Here is a 24,811-nt window from a genome sequence, read left to right as displayed (position 1 = left end):
CACGGACAACCATTCGCATTCGCATTCACACTGTCACTGATTGGGAACTGAACCCACGTTGCCCGCACCAAAGTCAGGCGAGTGTACCACTACACCATCAGTGACCTATATACTATACTGTATTTAATAATATAATTATAATTGTATCTAATTATTTGAATACCGGTAGTGGTCACGTTGTGAATATATATTTTGTCGTCAAGGGATGACGGCACAGTTAGTGTACTAAGGAGCTGAATAATTTCATCAAACCTTAAACAATTTACGTAAATTAATAAAGAAGACTTCTCCACAGTGTTTACCTGTGGTGAAAAGGTGAGATTGGCATCATCAGAGGGCCACTCAAACCTCACCACCTGGTTGCTGCTGCTGTGATTTGTCATCGTGAAACTATCTTTGACAGGACAAGCGACATGGCAGTGACCAAAACTGAGCAAATCAGAATAATCTGTGGGGATGTAAAACATTGCATTAATTTATTTATCATGGCAACATCAAGACTTTAATGAAAAATGTTTTGTGTTTTTTAATTTTGCTGCTTTAGAATTTTTATTATCATCATTATAGCAAATGCTTAACCAACCATGAAGTGCGAAATTAAACAGTAAAGTAAGTCTTTTGTTGGCTGTCATTTCTGAAAATGTCTCAAGTAGTTCTAAATTTCCATCCCACTATTATTTAACCGTGAGTCTAATTTATATACTAACTAATAACCGGCACAGACTTTGTTCATCTATGACTTGGCATCTCGACTGTGTGAAAAAGTAAGCTCTTTTTGGGATGCACAGATTAGTATTAGCTAACCATGTTAGCCTCTGATAAACTGCACATACTTGTAGGTATGTTACTAACATTTTCAAACCACCTGTAGATCAAAATAGATTATATCATTGGATTGAGGAAATAAAGGTTTATAGGAATCGGAAAAGGATTAAGGATTTTCTGCCAACTTTTATGTCTCAAACCAGCCCCAATTTACTTGTCCCGAAATCTATGTGCACTACATCGATAGGAAATGTGTGACCCAAACCTTGACTCTTTGGTCAAAAAATTCCCGGATATTCTGTATTAATTGAGATGAAAATGTGATGTTTAAACAGTCAATTTTTAGATTTTTTAAAATTTTTCGGCCCCTAGAGCCATCTCATTTTCAGGGCCAAAGTGAGAGCGAGGGCACAGTCAGAATTATTTCAAACAGAAAACAAGAATAATAATAGTTCATCATGTCCATATAGTTTTCAATTCATCACGTGTATGTAGTTTTCAATCGTGTCCGAATCCTATGAACGTGTGATTTTGCACACCGAACTCAAGGAACGTTTTCATTTATGTCAGAACCACAGAAAAGCTCATCTGAATTAGGAATTTAAAAAACAAGGTGGTAAAGGGATTTTCCCAAAACATCAGTGGAAAAGAACAAGGATTACTTTGCGTAAAACAATGAAAAAAAACGCCATTTTGGAGGACCTTTGCTAAATCCAAGTGCAGAAAATCCAGCACAGCGAAATGGAAAGAAAATGGCGGCCGTTTTTTTCTGGATTTAGTAACATACTTAATACTTGACTGGTTGGGTGAGGTTGTTGAACAATAATTCCAATTACTCAATACAACTAAGCAATATGGGAATTACTAACATGAAAAGTACTCCCCCTCCTCTTCACATGTAATATTTGCTTCAAGCAATACATTTAACTCTTACCTTCCTCATTATAATTTGGATTCATCTCCCGTGGTGGCTTTCTGATGTTGTCAAGGCTGACAAGTTGCTGGTAAGCCTCTCCACTTACTTGAATTGTAGCATTACTATACTGGCTGCCCTTTACTTGCACTGAAATCTTGTCATCCACCTTCAGATGTTTGTTTGAGGAGAATGTGACCTCAAATTCAACCCTCTCATTAAGATCAAGTTTCACGCACGCACTGTGGACTAAGCGAAGCTCTGTTGAAGAAAATAACTTAATGGAGACTGTTCCAAACACTGTAAAGATGTCTTTGGTAAATAAAAGAATAAACAACTAAGTCATGAAAGTTATCATTTGGATGCAGATTATGATATTTTGCTTTGATTGATTGTTTGATTGATTCAATGCACAGCACAGAAATTATTAAAACAGAGGCAGATTTAGGTAAATTATCCTTTACAGGAAATGTTTTTTTTACCAGAGTCAAGGGTGTCCTCAAATTGAGAGAAGTGAATAGTGCCACATTTGTTGCCAGGTGCAGCTTTGAGCGTTAACACACTGTGTGTATCCGTCATGTCAATCTGGACCTTTATAACACAAACATAAGGATTGTAAAAAAAAGTTGCCTTTGTCTCACAAATATTACAAATAAATGATTGTTTGACTAAGAAAATCAATACATAATGTTTTGTCATGCAGAATACTGATGACACATAAAGCAATAACAGAAAGTGTATTCACTCACCTGAGCTGGCACATTGCCATCATTTAGGAGCACCAAGGGTAGGGAATTAGTACGTCCTACCAATGTCCGTCTGAAGTGCAAGACTGGACTTGATTTGCTGGCCGGACGTATCACTGAAACAACTGGCAGACAGCCTTCACCAACTATGTCAAACTCCAGGACCTTGCTCTTTAGGTTTGTTGTTATCCTTCAACATAGAGAGGGGATATAATCAATTCAAAGGATTACAATACAGCATACCATCTTGAAGCATACCTGCTGCTTTTATCAAACGTGGCTTCAAAAACAGCATTGTAGAGATGCATGGTATGTGGTGTGAAGCTCAAAGAAGTGAATGCGTGGGATTGGCCAGGAACGAACAAAGTTGGAGAAGACAATTCAAAAACATCAACATTGCCGGACATCTGCAAAGATAATGGGCATTTTGAACATTTTTCAATTGGAATAGAATAATCCATGCAGTCGACAAATCTTTACCTTAATGCCAACATATCTGATGGCCAAGTTGAGCGTGTAAGGCACCTTGCTGTTGTTGGTGAGCTTTAAGCGAGCCTGAGAAGTTTGCCCCACAATAATTTTGTTGAAAATAAACTTGTTCTCGTCCAGGATAAAAACTTGTTCAGCACTGAAAAATTGTTCGGATGATAGCTGGCTGCTGTTTTGACACATATGGTGCTCCTCAAAGATAGAGGCCATGTCCAACACAATGCCTGTATGACAACAAGAAAAAAGTTAATTCATGAAAAGAAAAAAGAAAAATGGGGAAACAAAACACCTCAACACTGCACCACTTGCTTGAGCCTCTGTATGGTACAGTACAGTTATTTAAGTTTACGGACCCTCCAAAGTCAAATGCCCCAAAAGCTGTACAATACGCAGTTCAACCAGGTTCAGTGAACTTCAGTTTACTTAGCATCTAAAGGATTAACTCCACATGAGTGTTTTGTTTTTTCCGATGCTACCACTGAAGGGTACAATTGATTGCAAACACAAACAATGTAGTGATAACTACCAAACCTGACGTGTAATTTACTGTGACATTCGAAAGGCTCTGGCTCCCTCGTACAATATGAGCAATATAATTAATCACATATTTATTTATTTTATTCATTTAACCTTTATTTATCCAGCTAAGGAAATTGGAAGGCCGTGTTTGGGAGGAACGGCCCCCCCAATAAGAACCCGAGCGGTGTTCTGTTATTGGACTTCTGTGCTCATCGCGGATTGTCCATAACGAACACCATGTTCAAGCATAAGGGTGTCCACACGTGCACTCGGCACCAGGACACCGTAGGTCGAAGTTCGATGATCGACTTTGTGGTCGTGTCATCGGAGTTGCGGCCGCATGTCTTGGACACTCAGGTAAAGAGAGGGGTGGAGCTGTCAACTGATCACCCACCACCGGTCAGATGTGGCAGGCCCAAACGAATTGTGAGGGTCTGCTGGGAACGTCTGGTGGAATCCCCTGTCAGAAGGAGTTTCAACTCCCACCTCCGATAGAACTTTGCTCATGTTCCGGAGGAGGCGGGGGACATCAAGTCCGAGTGGACCATGTTCCGCGCCTCCATTGCTTAGGCGGCCGACCAGAGCTGTGACCATAAGGTGGTTGGTGCCTGTCGTGGCGGCAATTCCCGAACCCGTTGGTGGACACCAACGGTGAGGGATGCCGTCAAGCTGAGGAAGGAGTCCTATCGGGCCTTTTTTTGTAGGACTCCTGAGGCAGCTGATGGGTACCGGCTGGCCAAGCGGAATGCAGCTTTGGTGGTCGCTGAAGCAAAAACCCGGGCATGGGAGGAGTTCGGTGAGGCCATGGAGAAAGACTTCCGGACGGCTTCGAGGAAATTAGAGGAAACCATCCGTCGTCTCAGGAGGGGGAAGCAGCGCACCATCAACACTGTGTATAGTGGGGTGCTGCTGACCTCGATTCGGGACGTTGTGAGCCGGTGGGGAGAATATCTTGAAGATCTCCTCAATTCCACTGACACGCCTTCCCATGAGGGAGCAGAGTCTGGGTTCTCTGCGGCGGGCTCTCTTATTTCTGGGGTTGAGGTCACCAAGGTGGTTAAAAAGCTCCTCGGTGGCAAGTTCCTCAAGGCTCTGGATGTTGTAGGGCTGTCCTGGTTGACACGCCTCTGCAACATCGCGTGGACATCGAGGACAGCGCCTCTGGATTGGCAGACTGGGGTGGTGGTCCCCCTTTTTAAGAAGGGGGACTGGAGGGTGTGCTCCAACTACAGGGGGATTACACTCCTCAGCCTCCCTGGTAAGGTCTATTCAGGGGTGCTGAAGAGGAGAGTCTGTCGGGAAGTTGAATCTCAGATTCAGGAGGAGCAGTGTGGTTTTTTTTTTTCATGGGAGTTCGCCCAACCAGTCTACATGTGTTTTGTGGACTTGGAGAAGGCGTTCGACCGTGTCCCTCGGGGGTCATGTGGGGGGTGCTTCGGGAGTATGGGGTACCGAACCCCCTGATACGGGCTGTACGACCGGAGTCAGAGTTTGGTCCGCATATCCGGCAGTAAGTCGGACTCGTTTCCGGTGAGGGTTGGACTCCGTCAAGGCTGCCCTTTGTCACCGATTTTGTTCATAACTTTTATGGACAGAATTTCGAGGCACAGCCGAGGAGTAGAGGGGGTCCAGTTTGGTGGCCTCAGTATTGCATCTCTGCTTTTTGCAGATGATGTGGTTTTGTTGGCTTCATCAAGCCGTGACCTCCAACTCTCGCTGGAGCAGTTCGCAACCGAATGTGAAGCGGCTGGGATGAGAAACAGCACCTCCAAATCTGAGATCATGGTTCTCAGTCGGAATAGGGTGGCGTGCCCTCTCCAGGTCGGGGATCAGATCCTGCTCCAAGTGGAGTTCAAGTATCTTGGGGTCTTGTGCACGAGTGAGGGAAGAATGGCTCGACAGGCGGATCGGTGCAGCGTCTGCAGTGATGCGGACTTTGTATCGATCCGTTGTGGTAAAGAAGGAGCTTAGCCAAAAGGCGAAACTCTCGATTTACCGGTCGATCTACGTTCCTACCCTCACCTACGGTCATGAGCTGTGGGTCGTGACCGAAAGAACAAGATCCCGGATACAAGCGACCGAAATGAGTTTCCTCCGCAGCGTGTCCGGGCTCTCCCTTAGAGGTAGGATGATAAGCTCGGTCATCCGGGAGGATCTCAGAGTAGAGCCGCTGCTCCTTCACATCAAGAGGAGCCAGATGAAGGTGGCTGGGGCATCTGATTCGGATGCCTCCTGGACGCCTCCCCGGTGAGGTGTTCCTGGGCACGTCCCACCGGGAGGAGACCCGGGGATGACTCAGGACACGCTGGAGAGACTACATCCTTCGGCTGGCCTGGAAAGAGATGGATGAAGTGGCTGGGGAGAGGGAAATCTGGGCATCCCTGCTAAACCTACTGCCCCCGCGACCCGACCTCGGATAAGCGGTAGAAAATGAATAGATGGATGGATAGATTTCTGTTTTAGCTCACATTCTTCATGAGATCAACTCCAAGATTAAAGGCTTGTTTGCAAATCTGAGCACTTCTCCTTTTGCTAAAATAATCCATCCATCTCACGGGTGTGGCATCTCAAAATGCTCCTTTTCAATGGCTGTGCAAAGTTGCTGGAGATTGGCAGGAACTGGACCATGCAAGCATATATGTGGCTCAAGATCTTTCCCAACATGCTCAGTAGATGACATGTCCAGTGAGTATGAAGGCAATGCAAGAACTGGGATGATTCCTGCTTCCAGCAATTTTGTATAGATACTTGCAATATATGGGGCCCAGCATTATCATGCTGCACCATCAGGTGATGGTCATTGATGAATGACGCAAAAATGGTTCTCAGGATCGTGTCAAAGTGTCTGTGTCAATTTAAAAATGCAATCAATAAATGCACCTGTGATTGTTGTCCATAACTTATGCCTGCCCATGCTATAACCCCACCATGACCATGGACCTCTCGATCCACAATGTTGACATCAACAAACCTCTCACCCACACAATGCCATACGCGCTGTCTGCCATCTGCCATCTGCCCTGAACAGTGAAAACTGGGATTCATCCGTGAAGAGAGCAGATGCCATCGAATGTGAGTATTTGCCCACTGAAGTCGGTTACGATGACAAACTGCAGTCACGTCAAGACCGGAATGAGGATGACTAGTGTAACGGACACGCCACTAAAGATGACACCCAGCAACACCCAGTTCTCGTGCTGTTCCGCATACCTGCCTCGCCTGCCCGCTGAGTCAGTCTGCATACACAAGACATCTAAGGAAAACCTTGTCTGTTTATCTACGAAGAAGCACGAGGAGGCTTAACTTTGCGCACAGACTCTAAATGATTTCTGTGTCTCAAAGCTGAGACACAGACACCTGGTTTCTCATCCAGACGCTAAATTAATTAACTTCCAGCCCCAGCCAGCCTGAAGAGTCTCACCAACAAAGAGTTCTTTTTCCCGCTGTTTTCAGTGAAATTTGTTCCTTCTGCCTGGGACAATGGATAGAGCATAGCGACACCCATAGGTAGTGGAAAACTACTGCAACCCCGGCTTAACCAGTCACAATCTTCACTGGACTTGAATGTTATATAATATTTTAAGGACTTTGCAGGAACGCCACTAGTGTTACCATCGCAATAGCGCCACTAGTGATTGTATTTCTGCAAATTGGAATGTCTGATGTCAAATCTGTTTGTCAACTGAACCGGATGAAATGTTTCCCCACACAACACAAATGCCACATTGCAAATATTACAGTGTTCTCAACAACCACATACAATTGAAACATTCGTGACAGGGATTAAAGAGGATGTGCGCGTGACAATGCAAAGCTGGAAAATGGTCTTGTTATCTTAAATCCAATAATTAATATTTTATCCCACTGTTTTTAAAACACATAATAATTCTAAAATGGAAAAGTAACATTAAGAGGTGTTCCCTGTTGGCCCCAGAGTGGGGAAAGTGGGGGTAACGACCCCTTTTGGCCGGTTTAAAGGCCGGAGCCTCCTTTGTTGGCTGGCTCTGGTTCGACCAATTTGCCAAAGACTGGCTCAGCCCCACCTCGCACCACGAGGTTACGAGGACCCATCGGACCCTTCCCCACCACAGGGCATCCTGCCAGCGCTCCAAGCTACCCTTTTGGGTACCTGGGCAAACTCTGTGGGGAAGGAAGCGGGCAGTACCCGTCCGCCTCGAACGTCTTGCGAACAGTGACATACAGGCTCTGGCCGCAATGCCTGGGAACTTTTTTTTTTCCTGCTTTTTTTTTTCTCCTCCTTTCCCGCCAAATCCACCTGTTCCCCTGTGCGGACCGGACCAGCCAAACATTCGGGAGATCAAATAGGCTGCCTAAAGTGTGTTCCACGCACGTTATGTACAATTTGTGGGCCATTAAAAGTACAGCTTAGAGCATATTTGGGTTTAAATTAACGAGAACAGGAACCAATACACGCTCCTTCCACCCTCATATCACAAGTTAGTCTCCTTTGCCAATGTTTGTCTGTCCTTTTTGTTTTCTTTCCTGCATTGTTCCCTTGTAGATTCCAATGTTAGATCTCATTCAATTTTCTATAAAAATTCACTACCTGTATCATTTGTGTGTGTTTGGGTTCAACAAAAGACCTCTGGTTATTGAGAACCTTTATCTAATTCATGTAGCAACCGTCAAATTACGAGATTGACAAAAGGTTTGTCGTCACTTTGTCCTGAAGTTTTATACATCTAAAAAGTGATGTGGTGCCTCTTTATGAGACAGATTAGTTTTATTTTCACGTTAAAGCGTAAATCGGACAAACCCGGAAGAGAACACAGGTGTTTACCTTCCATCGTATCTTTTTCCAAATTAATTACATTTTTATTTAACCCCCATATACGCTACACTAGCATGCAGATAAGTTACCCTGAGACAGTTTCTGACAGTTTGTGCAGAAATTCTTTTGTCATGAAAATCGATTATTGAGGCAAGATGTCTAAATGGCTGGTCTCAGTGAATATTTGGAGGTGAAGCTGCTGGATGTGGAGGTCCTGGGCTGTTGTGTTTACACAAAGTCTGCGGTTGTGAGGCTGGTTGGATGTACAGCCAAATTCTTTAAACCACCTTTGGAGATGGCTTATGGCACAGAAATAAACATTCAATTCACAGCAACAGCTCTGGTGAACATTCTGGCAGTTAACATGCCAATTGCATACCCCGACAAAACCTTTGACATATGCGGTGTGCAATAAACCTGCACATTTTGCCCACACATAAACCTGCACACCTGCACATTTTATTGTGGGCAGCATTGGGCAGACAATCATTGTGTTTAGTCAGCATCCTGAAATGCCTCACCATGAGAGGTGGATAAATTATCTTGGCAAAGGAGAAGTGCTCACTAACAGATTTGTGAACAATATTGGCGCGAAATAGGCTTTTTTTGTGTACAAGAAAGTTTAAAAAGGTTTACAATTTTTGAGGTCATCTCATACAAAATGGGAGCAAAACCAAAAGTGTGATATTGTTGTTCAGTGTATGCTGGTGACAGTTTTAGCCTGGAACCAATTCATTGTGCTCTACTTTTACTATGGGAAGTTGTTTAACCAGCATCTGAATGGAATGTGTTCAACATTGGAGGGTTCACTGTAGACAAAAAGTTCTTTTTGCAGCAATATCCAATGTTTGTGGTGTTTCAGTTATGATTTGGGCTGAAGCAACTTGAAAAAAGACTCAATTGTTAAACAGTCAACAACTTAAATAGATAAAAGTGACTCAAAGCAGTTCCCACCTGGCCTACAGACTTCAGCTATCAGTTTGTATGGTATGCCTTCAGGGTGGTCTGAGGGGTCACGGCCACTGATATCGATAAGCAACTTCTGGCTCCAGCTGCCCAGCTGCTCAGCTACACACTCAACTGTCACTGCCTGCCGAGTCCTGGGCTGCATTGTTCCCGTGCATGGGAATACTGCAAACACCCCTGTGCTGAGTCGATTCTGGAAATGCAAAACAAGGAAACCAAGGTTAGTCTTTCAAAGTTGTGATTTACTGGGGACATACGAAGAACTGATTGCTGGTATACAAATAGTTGGGTTTCTGGAATGCCTGCCCACACATACAATGTGAAGTTACACAACCAAGTAAATCTTTTCTGAATTCCCTATTTCCTAAATATGTCTGTGAGCAAGCTGTTCTGACTTTTGCAGAATTGTGATTTCACAGTCGGACTACACTATCTGAAACACTTTGGGTTCTATTTTTGGAGACGGTGTATGTGCAGCGGAGCACAGCGCAAGAACTGGTGCATCCTGATTTCCATGCAAGCACAAGGCTCACTGTGCGTGTTTGCCAATTCGTCAGACCGTTTTTTGACAAGCTGGCCGTCCTGGCACAGTGAAGGCGTGTCCTTTCACATGCGCCTGGCATAGTGACAATTTGGTGGCAGAAACTCGGTCTAAACCCACGCCTGCTGAGACCGTTGGTTCTATTTCCGTGAGTAGCAGAATTCCAGCGACGCGTTTTGCATAAGTCTGCGAGGAGGCGGGCTGGACCTGGTTTTGGTAATTTCATGGACCAGCGAACCCCCAGCACATTTAAAATGGGACATCTGCGCTGCTTGGTGTGGGCATCACCACAGTTGACTTTATTCCTGTCCAATTGAAACGGGTTCTTTCATCCCCTTTAAAAGCAGCACAAATACAGTTGTCTCGCATGGAAATGTCTCTTTATGTGGAAAAGGACTCAACGATTCCTGCGTGACTGGAGCAGTGAACGTTAGGGATGTCCCGATCCGCCTTTTTCACTTCGATCCGATACTAATATTGCAGCCTTGAGTTTTGGCCGATACCGATATTGGTCCGATCCGATATCAGCATAATTAGACATACTTTATTTTGTAGTATGAAATGTTAGAAACGGCTCGATCAAGTGATATTACTCAAAACAGAGAATGATGATCAGCAACAGAAAGTATTAGAAAAACTGACCCATTTATTATTACCAATGGGTTACATAAAGCTACCTTTAATAATACGAATGTACTACAATTGAATAAAATAAACAAAAAATATTTTAGGAAATCCTGAAAAATAACTTCAATAAAACCAATAACAAAAATACATATTTAAATTGCATCACAAACACTGCTTAACTTAAACATAAGGATATTCTACAATTGAATAGATTTAATTAATAAAATACATTTAAAAAAACTGAGGCGGCACGGTGGGGGACTGGTTAGAGCGTCAGCCTCACAGTTCTGAGGACCGGGGTTCAATCCCCGGCCCCGCCTGTGTGGAGTTTGCATGTTCTCCCCCGTGTGTGCGTGGGTTTTCTCCGGGCACTCCGGTTTCCTCCCACATCCCAAAAACATGCATGAATTGTAGACTCTAAATTACCCGTAGGTGTGAATGTGAGTGCGAATGGTTGTTTGTTTGTATGTGCCCTGCGATTGGCTGGCAACCAGTTCGGGATGTTCCCCGCTTCCTGCCCGATGATAGCTGGGATAGGCTCCAGCACCCCCGCGACGCCCTTTGTGAGGAGAAGCGGCTCAGAAAATGGATGGATGGATGGATGGATAAAAAACTGAAAAATAATCTCAATAAATTACTTGGATAAATTAAATATAAAATATAAAATAAATTAAAGTTCAATTCAGTTTTTGTTTTGTTTTGTTTTGTTTTTTTACTGTCAGTTTTGTTTTTGGGATGTGGGAGGAAACCGGAGTGCCCGGAGAAAACTCACGCAGGCACGGGGAGAACATGCAAACTCCACATAGACGGGACCTCAGAACTGTGAGGCAGACGCTCTAACCAGTCGTCCACCGTGCCGCATCAATAGAATACTGAAAACAATAAAAGTATGGATCAAAGGTTGCCTGTTCACTTATTTCCACAAATAGTCTCACCTGCGAGATGTTTGTATCTTTATGGAAGGACTCGCTCCTCATTTTGCTCCCGGTTGGATGAGACTTCTCTGACACGCTCTCTCGAGCGGCTTTCTTACTGTGACCAACACAAAATATAATTTACTCTTAAACGGTGTCTCTTCTTAAAAGTGACAGAGATTGGTTTGTACTGTTACACTGTATATGAAAAATATGAACATTCAAATTAATTAATTCAAATTAAACTGCATTTCAGAGAAGGATTATCATTAAACAAAACATAACCATAAAGAAATTAATGATGCTTGTTGTTCAGTCATCAGTCGTATTAAAAAAATAATGATAATAATATTTCACAAATTCTCCCTGGTTATGTCAACTTATGAGCACAATTGTACATATATGCAGTCATATGTACCCCTGTCATATTGTTATGGAAGTGTAGTCTACACATTTTTCATAACCTCTAGGTGTCATACTAGAATGAAGGTGTACAACCTTTTCATAACTTCTAGGTGGCATACTAGAATGAAGGTGTACAACTTTTTCATAACCTCTAGGGGGCGGCATACATTGATAAAATGTGAAAGTATTTTTCATTTTCTCCTATACCTATGTATAATGTGAACTATTGACTTTTGACAATTTTCTGGGGGTTAAAAAACGAGCTTTATACACGAGAAAGTACGGTATATGTGTATATACTGTCCACGATTACATGTTAAAATTTTTGTACAATACCATTGCCAATAAAAATAACCCCACCCCCCCACCTCCAAAAAAGGGACAGAGACAGGTTATGCAAAGACAAAGTGGAGGAAATAAACCTATGCACATTGCAGACAAAGGTTTCTGTTGAATTGCTGTCATGCTGTGGTGCTCCCCTACCCCTGCCTTGCTCGTGGGCAAATGTCAATGCCCACACAGATGATGGTGTAATGGGTCTCAAATATTCCATTGTTCTCAATTGTGAAGGTTTGACTTTTCTTGGAGCCATAAACAAGAGGACCAAAGTTGATGTCACACGAAGGTGAGATTGTGTACCTACACCAGACAAGAATACAGTATGTTGGAATCACTGCATTACCAAAAATACTATGCAGTCACATATGAGACACAATGACTTTATGTTTGCAATTATTGCAACAAAGATAATCACAAAGTTCTTTCAACAAAATGTTGAGCGCAGCATTAAAAAAAAGCACACATTTTCTACAAAAAAAAGATAAGACATTAAAACTAAACCTGGAAAAGACGGACTGGACTGAAACACTGATGGGCAAAATGGCTACAATATGTCCTCCATCCCCACTGCTGGGTTCAATCACCTGTAGGAGACAATTACAATTACTTACAACACCACTTCAAGTTGTTTACTGTGTGGTTTTAAACAAATGTATATATCTGAACATGATCTAGTAGTTAAAATGTATAGTATGTTCATGACTCTGTCTGTTCTCTAACATAGAATGAATAAATAAGTTTTACGGAGACTTCAGTGGAAGTGACCTGAAATTACAGTCTGTGGTGTCAAGTGGTGGCTCACAGTCTGTCATTGAAAGTAATTTAGTCATACAGTTTGAGTTTAAATAATGTTTTGTTAATCTAAAATTGTATTGTGTGTATGCCCACAGTCATACCTGACAGGAGAGGACAGGCTTGTCTGTGATTGAGACTTCTTTCTTGGGTTTGCAGATGATCTGAATGGGTGTGTACTTTTTGCGAGGAATTAAGGTACCAGTTGCGGGGGACATCGTGAAGGCCGAGATTAGGTTTGGGTTTTTTTCCCCAACTAAAATCCTAGTGAAACAATGAGTCAGCAGGCAAGGGATATATTAGTACAACACATATTCTCTCCATATGAGTCTGAACAATGGTACAATAATGGCACGATGTAAAGACCCAGCAGTCTAAACTCACTTGTATATAAATTCATATTTTCCTTGGTTTTTCAGTTTGATGGTACGTTCTACCTCTTCAAAAACTTTTATAGTTCCAAAGTCCAGACAGCAATCTGCCATAAAATGATGAGTATCGGTTGTGTTAAAAAAAATAGCAATACTATACCATACCAGTCCTTGTACTACATATTGTATATTACAAATTCTTCTGATTTGGACCTGGTGTGATGTCCAAGGCTACATCAAAGGCTTCTGCAGAGACCTGTATTTTATCCGTGTATAAGATTCCCAAAATATTTTCTGCATCTGAAACCTGAAAAAAATATATAGAGCACATACAGATCAAGAACAACAATACAACCTGCCGAAATAAAAATGGTGATGGGCAGAGCAGTTCTTTTGCTGCATTGAATCACTGGAGCGAAACCGAGTGCATTGAATCAATTGAACCAGTTAATTAAAAATGTTCATACAAAATATTTGTTTAATGTTTTTTTTCTTTTCAAACAGAATCCTCCAAGTGCTTCATCGTGAAGTTAATGATTCAGCCCTGATGTTCACATTCACTCAACACTTCCACTGAAGGATTATGCGTTGTTTGTTGTCGCGTATTGTAAACTACAAAAGACGGGGAGATGGAGATGCATAAAAAACAAGTTCAGCTCTTATCAACTAGCCCACTCTGCCTCGGTCGTGACAGCCATGAACATCCATTTGTGCGGCTCCTACCGCAGGCATCCTTCTGCACTATATCCACCCAGGCTCCCACTGGAGACTTTACACCACAGCGGACAATCGCTGACACCCTGCACCCGCACCGTGGCAACCCACCTCTGTCGTCTTGAAGCTTGGTTATTATTATTAATTATATTATTATTTATTGTATTATATGGCATGGTGGACGACTGGTTAGCATATCTGCCTCACAGTTATGGGGACCAGGGTTCAAACAGACCTCAGAACTGTGAGGTAGATGTGCTAACCAGTCTTCCACAGTAGCGGCTATATGTGTACATATATATATTTATTATTATAATTCACATTTCAAAATATTTCACATTTACTGAGGCACCATAGAGACAACATTACATCCCAAATACTGGAGAAAGTTGGTTTGGCAAAATATATCCCCTTTAAAGTAAGGCATTTTAAATTAAAAAGAAGAATTTTGGCAATACGATGTTGTGACTCAATCTGTTATCAAAAAAAAAAAAAACTGCAACCAGGACATAGACAGGGAGCTATATAGTTTTCAAATAATCAAATTAGAATTTTAGTTTTTATTTCAGAATAGTACAAGGAGGAAGTATTCATTTGATTTGATATATATATATGGGGTGGGAGTTGATTTAAAAAAATCTAATTAATTAGAGACTAATTAATTAATTTAAATAGTTACATTTTAATCGTATAACAATATTTTTTCTAAAAAGCAACATGGTTTAATTTAAATGGATTTTAGTGCATGACTAAACCAAATAATTGACACAAACAGGAATTTTGTTAATGCTGGAAATATGCTTTTAATTTCATTGTAATACAAAACAGAAACATTTATATAAAATATCCCTGGGCAAAATTAAACTGACCTAAAGTTAAAGTGCCATTTAAGGAACATTTTTTGAGAACAGAATTGCGTTTAAATTGTTTAATCCAATTCCACCATTTTGGTGCTGAGCTCTGACGTTTGTGTCAGTGTAATCGGTATACCTGGAAATCATGCACTGACAAAGGTTCCGCCTTGTTTGGACCACAAAATGTGATTAAAATGTGTAATTTTTTAAAAAAACTAATTAATTTGTTTTTAATTAATTAATCACAATCAATGCATTGAAGCCCACCACTAATTAGGGGGACTTTAATGCATTAATTACTGAGTTTTCTTGTACTGAAATGAAAAGAAGAAATACAAAAACAACACTCGACAAGCAAGTTTTGCTATAAAACTACAATTTAACTGCAAATTAGCATTATTAATATGATAATACTAAACAACAATACTAATTGTAGCAGACTGGGAGGATAACATGTACTGTATGTGTACATATATACATGTGTTATTTTAAATTTATTATAAATCATTTCAAATAAATTTCCCTTAACTCACCGCTGCTTGCAGCTTCACCTTGTTTCTACTCTCATTATTTTATGTTTTGTCTATTAAGATAATGGCTACCTCGATACTTGCCTCGTGTGCTTGTTTTTATCCACTTGACACAACATTAGCCATTAGCTGTTGGACAAACGGATGCCAATGAAAGCCATACCCATGACGACAAACTGTTAAAATCACTTATGGCAGAAGTTCACTGCGTTGCACGTTATTCCTTGGCGCATCGCGAACGACTCACTCACAGTAATAGTTCAGAACACTCCTCAACCTGTAAACTGGCTGCTCATTGGTTATTTGTGAGTGACAGAACGCTGCAGTTATGCTTCGTCGTTCCGTGGCAAATCGCAAATCATAGTTCAGTACGTTCAGTACAGTTCCTCCACCGCTTGCACGCTGGCTGCTCATTGGTCAAGATTTATGAGTGAGTGACAGAACGCTGTAGTTGTGTTTCCGTTCCCAGCCGACTTGCTCGCAAGGAGCTGACAGAACTGACAAAAAAACGAATCACTTCATAAGGTGATTCAGTTCAGTATGTTGACTCAAAACGTTCATTCTTTAGAAGGAATCGAAACAACGGTACTGATAAATGCTAATCAGTTCCCACAATTGTTATGTGCACATGCCTAATGGTAGCTTACCTCAAGGCGTAATTGCTTTTTAATATTCAATGGCTTTTTGGCCAAAAAGTGCACAGTCAAGAGGAGGGAGGAGTTAGGTAAGACGACACTGTGGTCCTGAGATACACTAAACTCGTCACCGAGTTCCTCTATACCATGAAGCCTCCAAGATATTGGCAGAGGTGTCCTGTTGTGGAGCTTCACACTTCGACTCTCCTGCCTTTAGTGGAGAAGATATGTTATGTTATAGAAAACGCCTCCAACACATGGGACACATGGGAAACAGGGCTGACGGATACTGATTGTTGAAAAACATCTCAAATATCTGGTACCTGTGAAGTAAAACCCTGTTGAAATTCAGACGCTTGCTTTCTAGCTCCAGCTCTGGTCGTACCCCCAAGCAGGACAGCGCAATAGTGAAAACCTCTGGATTGTCCTTGATACAACACACAATGTTGTCCTTGATTTCTCCTGGAGTTGTTGGGTAGGCCCAGACAGTCAACTCCTGACAAGGTGGAATAATAACCCAGTATAATATAAAAACAGTCATCTCTATGATGTAATTTGAAAATACAGTTTTACATTGTTTTGTTTTTTAAGTTATTCAAACAATAAATAAAATTGAATGTCTACACTCAGTTTCCGATCTCGGGTATGTCTGTGAAGATATATTAATACTAGTACGAGGTCAAAGAGACATGAGAGCCAGAGAGCTGTCGAGGGGTGAGAAACAAAACAAATGTGAAGCTGAGAAAAGATGGAAAACCAACCATTTGGAATATCCATCCATCCATTTTCATTACTGCTTATCCTCACTAGGGTCGCTGGCTGCTGGAGCCTATCCCAGCTATCCTCGGGCGGGAGGCGGGGTACACCCTGAACTGGTTGCCAGCCAATCGCAGGGCACACAGAAACAAATAACCATACGCACTCACATTCACACCTACTGGCAATTTAGAGTTGTCAATCAACCTACCACGCATGTTTTTGGGATGTGGGAGGAAACCGGAGTGCCCAGAGAAAACCCACCCAGGCACCGGGAGAACATGCAAACTCCACACAGGCGGGGGCGGGATTTGAACCTCAGTCCCCAGAACTGTGAGGCAGATGTGCTAACCAGCCCATTTGGAATATCCCCCCCAAAAAGAAAGACCCCATTAGTGTACTAAATTAAAGCTCGGCCAAGGAAAACAGCAGACAAAACATTCTCCTGGAGCTGCTGGTTAAGGTTTCTGATATTGACCCCCCATCACACCCCCCCACACCCTATTGATGATCTGCCAGGTGCGCAGTCGACGGGCGTCACACAGGGTGCATACACTTTGGCCATGAACTTTTCAGGAGGCACCCCACCACCCCACTCTCCCCTCCCCACTCTGACAATCGGCCAAAGGGAGGCAATCTGCGGCCATCGCACAGGGCGCCATTCGGTCCAGGACCGCCTCTTATAATATCACATTGTGATGTCAACTCTATGATTTGTTACCTGTTCCTGGTCAGGTTGTAGAGTCATGTTGGGAGGATCTAGCATATATGTGATGGCCTGCGTGTCATTTTGGAAATGGAACTGAACCTCAGCCTCTAGTCCTGCAATGTTTTTGATCACCATTCTCTCTGTGTTCTCTGGAAACCGATTATCTTTGTATCTGCACAGATAGACATAGCCAAATAATGTGCAGCAGGAACAAAAAATACCAGCCTCATTGCTCCTCTCACCTGTCTCTGGTCTTGCTACAGAGTAATGGTCCAAATTCATAGAATCCAGGATTAACAACATAAGTCCTCTTAAGCCCTTGAGTGAATTTTGGCACCTCTCGACAATAGGGGAAAAGAACCCTGCGAGAAAATAAAAAGAATGTCATTAAAGCATATCTTCATAAAAATAAAGGCACAGTCTGTAAACTCACTGTAGTCCTGTCAGAAATTCCAATGAGGCTTTCACAGAGATAATTGCAACAATTACAACAACAACAAAAATCTCATCATGACAGTTCAATAACTCTGACTGACTTGTAGTCTTTGCAGAAGGAGGGAAATATGCAAGTCCCTTTGCAGGGAAGTTGGTAGACTTTGTGGGTGCCAAGTAGCTCAAAGTTGAAGATCTGTTCAAAATTCCCAGGGGAGCCAGAGTAAAACCATATCTTCAACACTACTTGCCCCTTAGCTGGTACAACCCAGCGAAACGTTGTCAGGCTGCACACAAAAACATAAACACGTAGGGCTTGATTTACTAAGATCCCTAATAGCAGAAGCTAAATTATGTGTTCACTTTAGCTGACTGCAATCGCAAGCACAAAATGAAGTTTGAAGTGATGGAATGGTAATGTGTTAATGGTAGCGGTAAACAAGCATATCAATATAGAAAATAAATTGATCTCTCTGAGAATTTGCGATAATTTGGGAGAGCCAGCCACCACATAAAGGTCATGCTTTGTTTGATTTAACTTGTCCCGACTGCCTGGCAATTTTATGTACAGGTACAGTATGTGACTATCCTGTGTTACATTTTGTTTGAAACTTGAAACAGCCACCTGGAAAACTGCTCTGAGAGGGGCAATTGTCACTGAGCGCTGAAATGACCTAGACACATGGAAATGCAGAGCTGAAGGGAGTTTTATATGGCATGACCAGTGGTGGCTGGTGGACATTTCTCCAGGGGGGACAATATACACTATATTGCCAAAAATATTCGCTCACCTGTCCTTGACTCAGATATGAATATAAGTGACATCCTAATCTTAATCCATAGGGTTTAATATGACAACCTTCTGCAGCTATAACATTTTAAACTCTTCTGGGAAGGTTTTTCCACAAGGTTTAGGAGTGTGTTTATGGGAATTTATGACGATTTTTCCAGAAGTGCATTTGTGAGGTTACACACTGATGTTGGACAAGAAGGCCTTTGCTCTCTGACGCCGCTGTAATATATCCAAAAGTGTTCGATAGTGCTGAAATCAGGCCTGGCTCACTGTCCACTCAAAATCAACCCAAAGGTGTTTTATCGGGTTGAGGGCAGGACTCTGTGCAGTCCAGTCAAGATCATCCAGAGAAAACTTTCTCATCTATGTCTTTATGAACCTTGATTTGTCCACTGGGGCACAGTCATGTTGGAACAGGAAAGGCCATCTCCAAACTGTTCCCACAAAGTTGAAAATCTCCAAAATATTAATCCTTGAGCTCCAGTGAAAGGAACTCTGAATGCTTCCTTATACCAAAACGTTTTCGACAGTCAAACAGTTTGGGGATCACCCCTTCCTGTTCCAACATGTCTGTGCACCAGTCCACAAAGCAATGTTCATAAAGACATGGATGAGATAATTTGGTATGGATGAACTTGACTGGCCTGCATAGAGTCGTGCCCTCAACCCGATAAAACACCTTTGGGTTGATTCTGAGTGGACAGTGACCCAGGCCTTCTCGTCCAACACCCGTGTGTGTGACCTCACAAATACGCTGCTGGAGGAATGGGGATGATAGCAGTTTCAGAGAAAGTTAGCAACCAATGTGATTTACCATCCATCCATCCATCCATCCATCCATTTTCAACACCGCTTATCCTGGTTAGGGTCGCGGGGCGCTGGAGCCTATCCCAGCCGACTTCGGGCGAAAGGCGGCCTTACACCCTGAACTGGTCGCCAGTCAGTCACAGGGCACATATAGACACAGACAACCATTCGCACTCACATTCACACGGTCACTGAGTGGGAACTGAACCCACGCTGCCCGCACCAAAGTCAGGCGAGTGAACCGCTACACCATCAGTGACTTGTGATTTACCAGTCTTGGTTAATTCACTCTATATACTGTCCATAAAGGGCTGTGGCGGGCGGTCCATTTAGTACGTGGGCCTTTTATCAGCAGCCAGAACCCCCACCCCCGTTGACGAATGTACTTTAAAAGTTTTATCAGCAACCCCAGTTGCCCCCCAACCCTGTTGATATATGTATTTCGATTAAAAAAAAAAGGTAAAAAAATATAATTTCAATGTATTTCGATAAGTAATAAGAACTATAATCCAAAATTGTAGCTGGATAAAATGCTGATTGGCTAGTAACTCTGGGAAAGCAGTAGCCACATTGGCTGGTGACCAAAACAGTGAACGTCAAGCCTTGTTTATCTTTCATTGCAAGAATTCACTCCAAATCTTTACATTACATTATAGCAGTTCACAATCATTATCTATAAACATGACAAAAACCTAAAAGGCTTAAAGATATTGTACTCACGAGAGATGCATATTATTTGCTGACAAAATCCATTATCTTTTGCTAGCTGTTTGAGTATATAGTCAGTCAGTGTCCACATTTATATGTGAATCATTCAGAAGCTCCAAAATTGCATTGCTGAATAGACCATATGTCACCATAATTTTTGTTTGCGTTTTAAAAATGTTTCCATGAGCAGAAAAGGTCTCCCCGCTGCCTCTCATTTTGCCCGTGCTGATCTTGTCCTGCTTTATGTGCTGGTTTGCATCTGCCTTTCAGAAGCGCTATCTAAAGATGAAAAATCAGCCAGAGAAATTTGTCTCAAGTTTGATAAATCACACTGCCTGTGCTAAATTGATGAAATTGTAGATACTCCCTCCACAATGTACAAAATTAACTGCCTTGCAATTAGCGTTTGGCAGATGAAATCCCAGTTGTGCCTGGTTAGTAGAGCCGCTTCCACATCTGTGCTGCAATCAAGTTTGCACCCGCTTTTGTAGGGGCAAACATTTAATAAATCAGGGCGACAGTCACTGAAACTACCACAGATACCCTGAGCATGGTCAGTTTCATTCTGAATCAATACATCCCCTTAATCATCAATGCCATTTAAATATGTACCAAAATTATAATATTTAAGTCATTTCTATGCCAATTTAAAGAACAAGTTACAATCCAAAGTAAAATTTATTTTTTACCATTAACAATCCATCCATTTTCTGAGCCGCTTCTCCTCACTAGGGTCGCGGGCGTGCTGGAGCCTATCCCAGCTGTCATCGGGCAGGAGGCGGGGTACACCCTGAACTGGTTGCCAGCCAATCGGAGGGCACATAGAAACAAACAACCATTCGCACTCACATTCATGCCTACGGGCAATTTAGAGTCTCCAATTCATGCATGTTTTTGGGATGTGGGAGGAAACCGGAGTGCCCGGAGAAAGCCCACGCAGGCACGGGGAGAACATGCAAACTCCACACGGGCATGGCCGGGGATTGAACCCGGGTCCTCAGAACTGTGAGGCTGACGCTCTAACCAGTCGTCCACCGTGCCGCCCCCATTAACAATAACAATTAAAAACTAATAATATACAACAGAAAACTATGCTTACATTAAATAAAGCAGTAAATCTAGCAGTTAACTAAAAGCTTGTGGAACAGATTTAAAAGAACACGACAGATGGAATATACTGTCAATAGTTTTATATTCTTACCTCTGGTTGCGTTTTTGCTCCACACTTGCATGGTGGGGATCCTGTTCAGCAATGTCAGGTGTGGAAGACACAAGTGCAGAAGCTAAGGTTTGTTCCAAACCTTTGGCTTTTGGAAGGGCAGCAGGCCGTTTCACACTCTTCTGACTCTCTCTCCCCTTCTTATCTTTCATAGCATTCAGTTTTGCACTTGCTCTCCGACCTTTTGGTGCCTTTAGGACACAAAAACATAAAACACTACATAGATGTAATTGCATTTATTTACTGTTTTTTTGTTAACACCACACAGAGAAAGAAACCACACACAATCAGGAATGCAGGGAAAGATGTCAGTGTGATGGGGCACACAAATGGCAACTGAGCCTTGTTCTACCTCGAGAGTTGTCAAGATGATTTATACATGGGGCATATTATGGAAAAATCACTTTTTAATTGCTTGTATCGTTATACATGTGGACAAAATTGGTGGTACCCTTTTGTTATTGAAAGAAAATCCCCAATGGTCATTGAAATAACTTGAAACTGATATGTAATGAAAAAATAACAAATGAAAATCAGACCTTGCGTTCGAAATGTAGTTCAATAGAATAACTTTAGAAAATAAACTCATGACAGGCTTGGAAAACAATTACTACCTTTAATTTATTGTTGCTGTTGTTTGTTTGTCTATGTATTTGTATTTTCATTTATTTTTGCTTTGTTTTAGTTGTACTATGCTGTCTTCTGTCAAGTCGACATTGCAAATGAGAATCTCCTCTCAATTTTTCTTACTTGGATAAATAAAGGTTAAATAAATTAAACAAATAAAACTGAATATTTTGCTGCACAACCTTTTGAGGCAATCATTGCAATCAAATAATTTCGGTAACTGTCACCCATCAAGAGGTATTTTGGCCTACACTTTGAATAAACTGCTCCTGTTGTCTCAGGTTTGAAGGATGATTTCTCCAGACGCCATGTTTCAGCTCCTTCCACAGATGTTCAATAGGATTTAGATCAAGGATCATAATAGGCCACTTCAGAATAGTCCGTTTTGCTCTGGGCCCGTTTTTGGTATTTTTAACTGTGTGTTTTGGGTCACTATCCAGGTGGAAGACCAATGACCTGTGACTGAGGCCAAACTTTCTGACACTAGGCAGCATATTGCTCTCCAGAGTACCTTGATAGTCTTGATATGTCATTGTACCCCGAAAAGATTCAAGACAGCCTCTGCCAGATTCAGCAAAGCAGTCTCAGAACAGAACCAAGGCTACGTTATGTTTCATAGTTGGGAAAGTGCTTTTTCTTGGTATGCTTTGTAGCTTGTCAATATTAATTGTGGCAAATTCAAGCCTTGCTTTTCTATAATTTGCTTTCAACTGTGGTGTCCTCCTTGGACTTCCCCAATGAAGTCCACTTTGGTTCAAACAAAGACAGATGTGCGATCTGACTGATGTACAGTATCTTGACTTTGGAGTGCACCTTCAATTTCTTTACAGATTGTTCTGTGTTCTTTGGTTACCACCTGTATTATCTGTCTCTTCAATTTGTCATCCATTTTCCTCTTACATCCATGTCCTGGGAGGTTGGACCTTAAACATCTAAATAGTATATGTAACTGTAGCCACAGGAATATCAGGTCGCTTAGAAATGGTCTTATAGCCTTTACCTTTGACATCCATCCATCCATCCATCCATTTTCAACACCGCTTATCCTGGTTAGGGTCACGGGGCGCTGGAGCCTATCCCAGCTGACTTCGGGTGAAAGGTGGACTACACCCTGAACTGCTCGCCAGTCAGTCGCAGGGCACATATAGACACCGACAACCATTCGTACTCACATTCGCACTGTCACTGAGTGGGAACTGAACCCACGCTACCCGCACCAAAGTCAGGCGAGTGTACCACTACACCATTAGTGACCTACCTTTAACATACTTGTCTATAATCAAATCTGCTGAGACAACTCTCCATCACTTTCTGTGATCCATGTAGAGTGTGGTAGACACCATGTCACCAAACAGCACAGTCACTACTTGTCACCCTTTAACTAGGCTGACTGATTGATTACAGGTTTGAAGATACCTGTGATGCGAATTAGACGACACATTCAGGCATCATTGTTGGTTTTTCTTTCCAAAATGTTTTTCCACATGCATACTTGTCTGTCTGGAGTGCCTGCCCATCCACCAAATGTAAAATTAAAGAAACAAGTAAATATTTTTTTTATCTGCCTATTTCTGAAAGTGTCTCTAAGAGTGGGATTAATTTAGACAAAACCGCCCCCACAGTGAGGATTATGACTAATTTGGCAGCTAGGCTGGACAATGATCAACCATTTCCAAGATGAAGCACTATCATTTCAAAGCTAAATGGTTAAATATGGTTAAATTAGCCAGGGGTCACTTCACTCATAAGAAAATAATTTTCAGTCTGGAAGACACACAGGGGCAAACATCACTTCCTGGAGGAAGCCTCAGAATCTACAGAAATATTTTAAAAGATAAAAATAAAAAAAAATTGTTGTGTGTCCCTTTTTGGAAAAAATGTCACCAGAAGAGTTGTTAAAGTCATTGATTGGTGACAACTAAGTCGGAGTAGCTTCACTGAGTCACGCTCTCTTCGTCAGAATGGCATAGCTCCGTCCCTGGTCGTCATGGTAATGAAAGCCGTACTCAGGACATGAGACAAAAGCACCCCCCTGCCCAAAAAGAAAAAAGCTAAGTGATTTAAATCAGACTGTGACAAGATATGAAATGCACCGTAATTCTTTATCCTTTGGGTATTTTGACAGAAGTATGTGTAACGAATATGCCCTATAAAATACCTTTGTCGATGGCACCCCCAAGAGCTGATGACCTTTGCATTCCTGTTTCCTGACCTTCGAACCAACAGATCAGTTTGTGCAGTGCACAGGAAGTCTGTTTTAACTCAACGGAGGCCGTAAATGGATTTAAAGTCCTCCTCCCGGCCATTTTAATGTTTCCTCCAACTAAGACCTGTTTCTGCTGATCTGACCCAATGACCAAGAATCTGGGAAACCCCCTGATCAAACTTGACAGTTCGGAATAATTGATGACAATGGATTTATTAGTTAGACAGGCCACAATGGATTTATTAGTCAACAAACTTTGCATGAACTCAAAGGAATTACAATGGACTATCTGGGATCATTATTAGAGTATGGGTGACGCTCGCTGGCGCTTAAGAGTCATTGCAACCTGAATGTTCATGACTGCAGATTTGGCGTGTTAAATTTCTGTTTTCATACTACACGAACGCTGCATGAATACTCTAAGTATATATCATGAGACCAATGTCACTAATGACTGTGTTCTCTTACACAGGTCCACTGTTTGAAATCTGTTTGAAAAGAATGTCTGTTTTATCTCAGACAACACAAAATGTTACATCCCTGACATTAAGTGGTCTTAGCTACCAAACAAGGTTGAAACACTCGTTGAATATGTTAACCATGATGTGTGAGACAATGCAAAAGCTGGGAATTAATTTTCCT

At 42.0% G+C, this 24,811-nt stretch overlaps 1 protein-coding gene across 3 annotated transcripts in view; it reads right to left on the bottom strand.

Annotated features, from left to right (window-relative positions):
* Positions 1-24,811, bottom strand: part of hydin (HYDIN axonemal central pair apparatus protein) — a 123,375-nt gene that overhangs the window by 30,148 nt on the left and 68,416 nt on the right. For 2 of the 3 annotated variants that reach the window (XM_061677469.1, XM_061677471.1), the window contains exons 50-68: positions 21,319-21,527; positions 17,914-18,096; positions 17,620-17,739; positions 17,390-17,549; positions 16,236-16,408; positions 15,925-16,123; positions 13,393-13,486; positions 13,193-13,286; positions 12,913-13,072; positions 12,518-12,600; positions 12,161-12,316; positions 11,294-11,390; positions 9,179-9,383; positions 2,905-3,137; positions 2,683-2,831; positions 2,428-2,614; positions 2,161-2,269; positions 1,700-1,939; positions 303-448 (exon numbers count right to left, since the gene is read on the bottom strand). In XM_061677469.1, the coding sequence (XP_061533453.1) occupies positions 303-448; positions 1,700-1,939; positions 2,161-2,269; positions 2,428-2,614; positions 2,683-2,831; positions 2,905-3,137; positions 9,179-9,383; positions 11,294-11,390; positions 12,161-12,316; positions 12,518-12,600; positions 12,913-13,072; positions 13,193-13,286; positions 13,393-13,486; positions 15,925-16,123; positions 16,236-16,408; positions 17,390-17,549; positions 17,620-17,739; positions 17,914-18,096; positions 21,319-21,527 (2,997 nt within the window). The remainder of the gene's footprint in view (positions 1-302; positions 449-1,699; positions 1,940-2,160; positions 2,270-2,427; positions 2,615-2,682; positions 2,832-2,904; positions 3,138-9,178; positions 9,384-11,293; positions 11,391-12,160; positions 12,317-12,517; positions 12,601-12,912; positions 13,073-13,192; positions 13,287-13,392; positions 13,487-15,924; positions 16,124-16,235; positions 16,409-17,389; positions 17,550-17,619; positions 17,740-17,913; positions 18,097-21,318; positions 21,528-24,811) is intronic. The other variant, XM_061677470.1, reaches the window with a different exon arrangement.

The sequence above is a fragment of the Phycodurus eques genome, chromosome 5, assembly GCF_024500275.1.
Source record: "Phycodurus eques isolate BA_2022a chromosome 5, UOR_Pequ_1.1, whole genome shotgun sequence".
Classification (NCBI taxonomy): Eukaryota; Metazoa; Chordata; class Actinopteri; order Syngnathiformes; family Syngnathidae; genus Phycodurus; species Phycodurus eques.
This window is presented reverse-complemented; position numbering and strand designations above follow the sequence as displayed.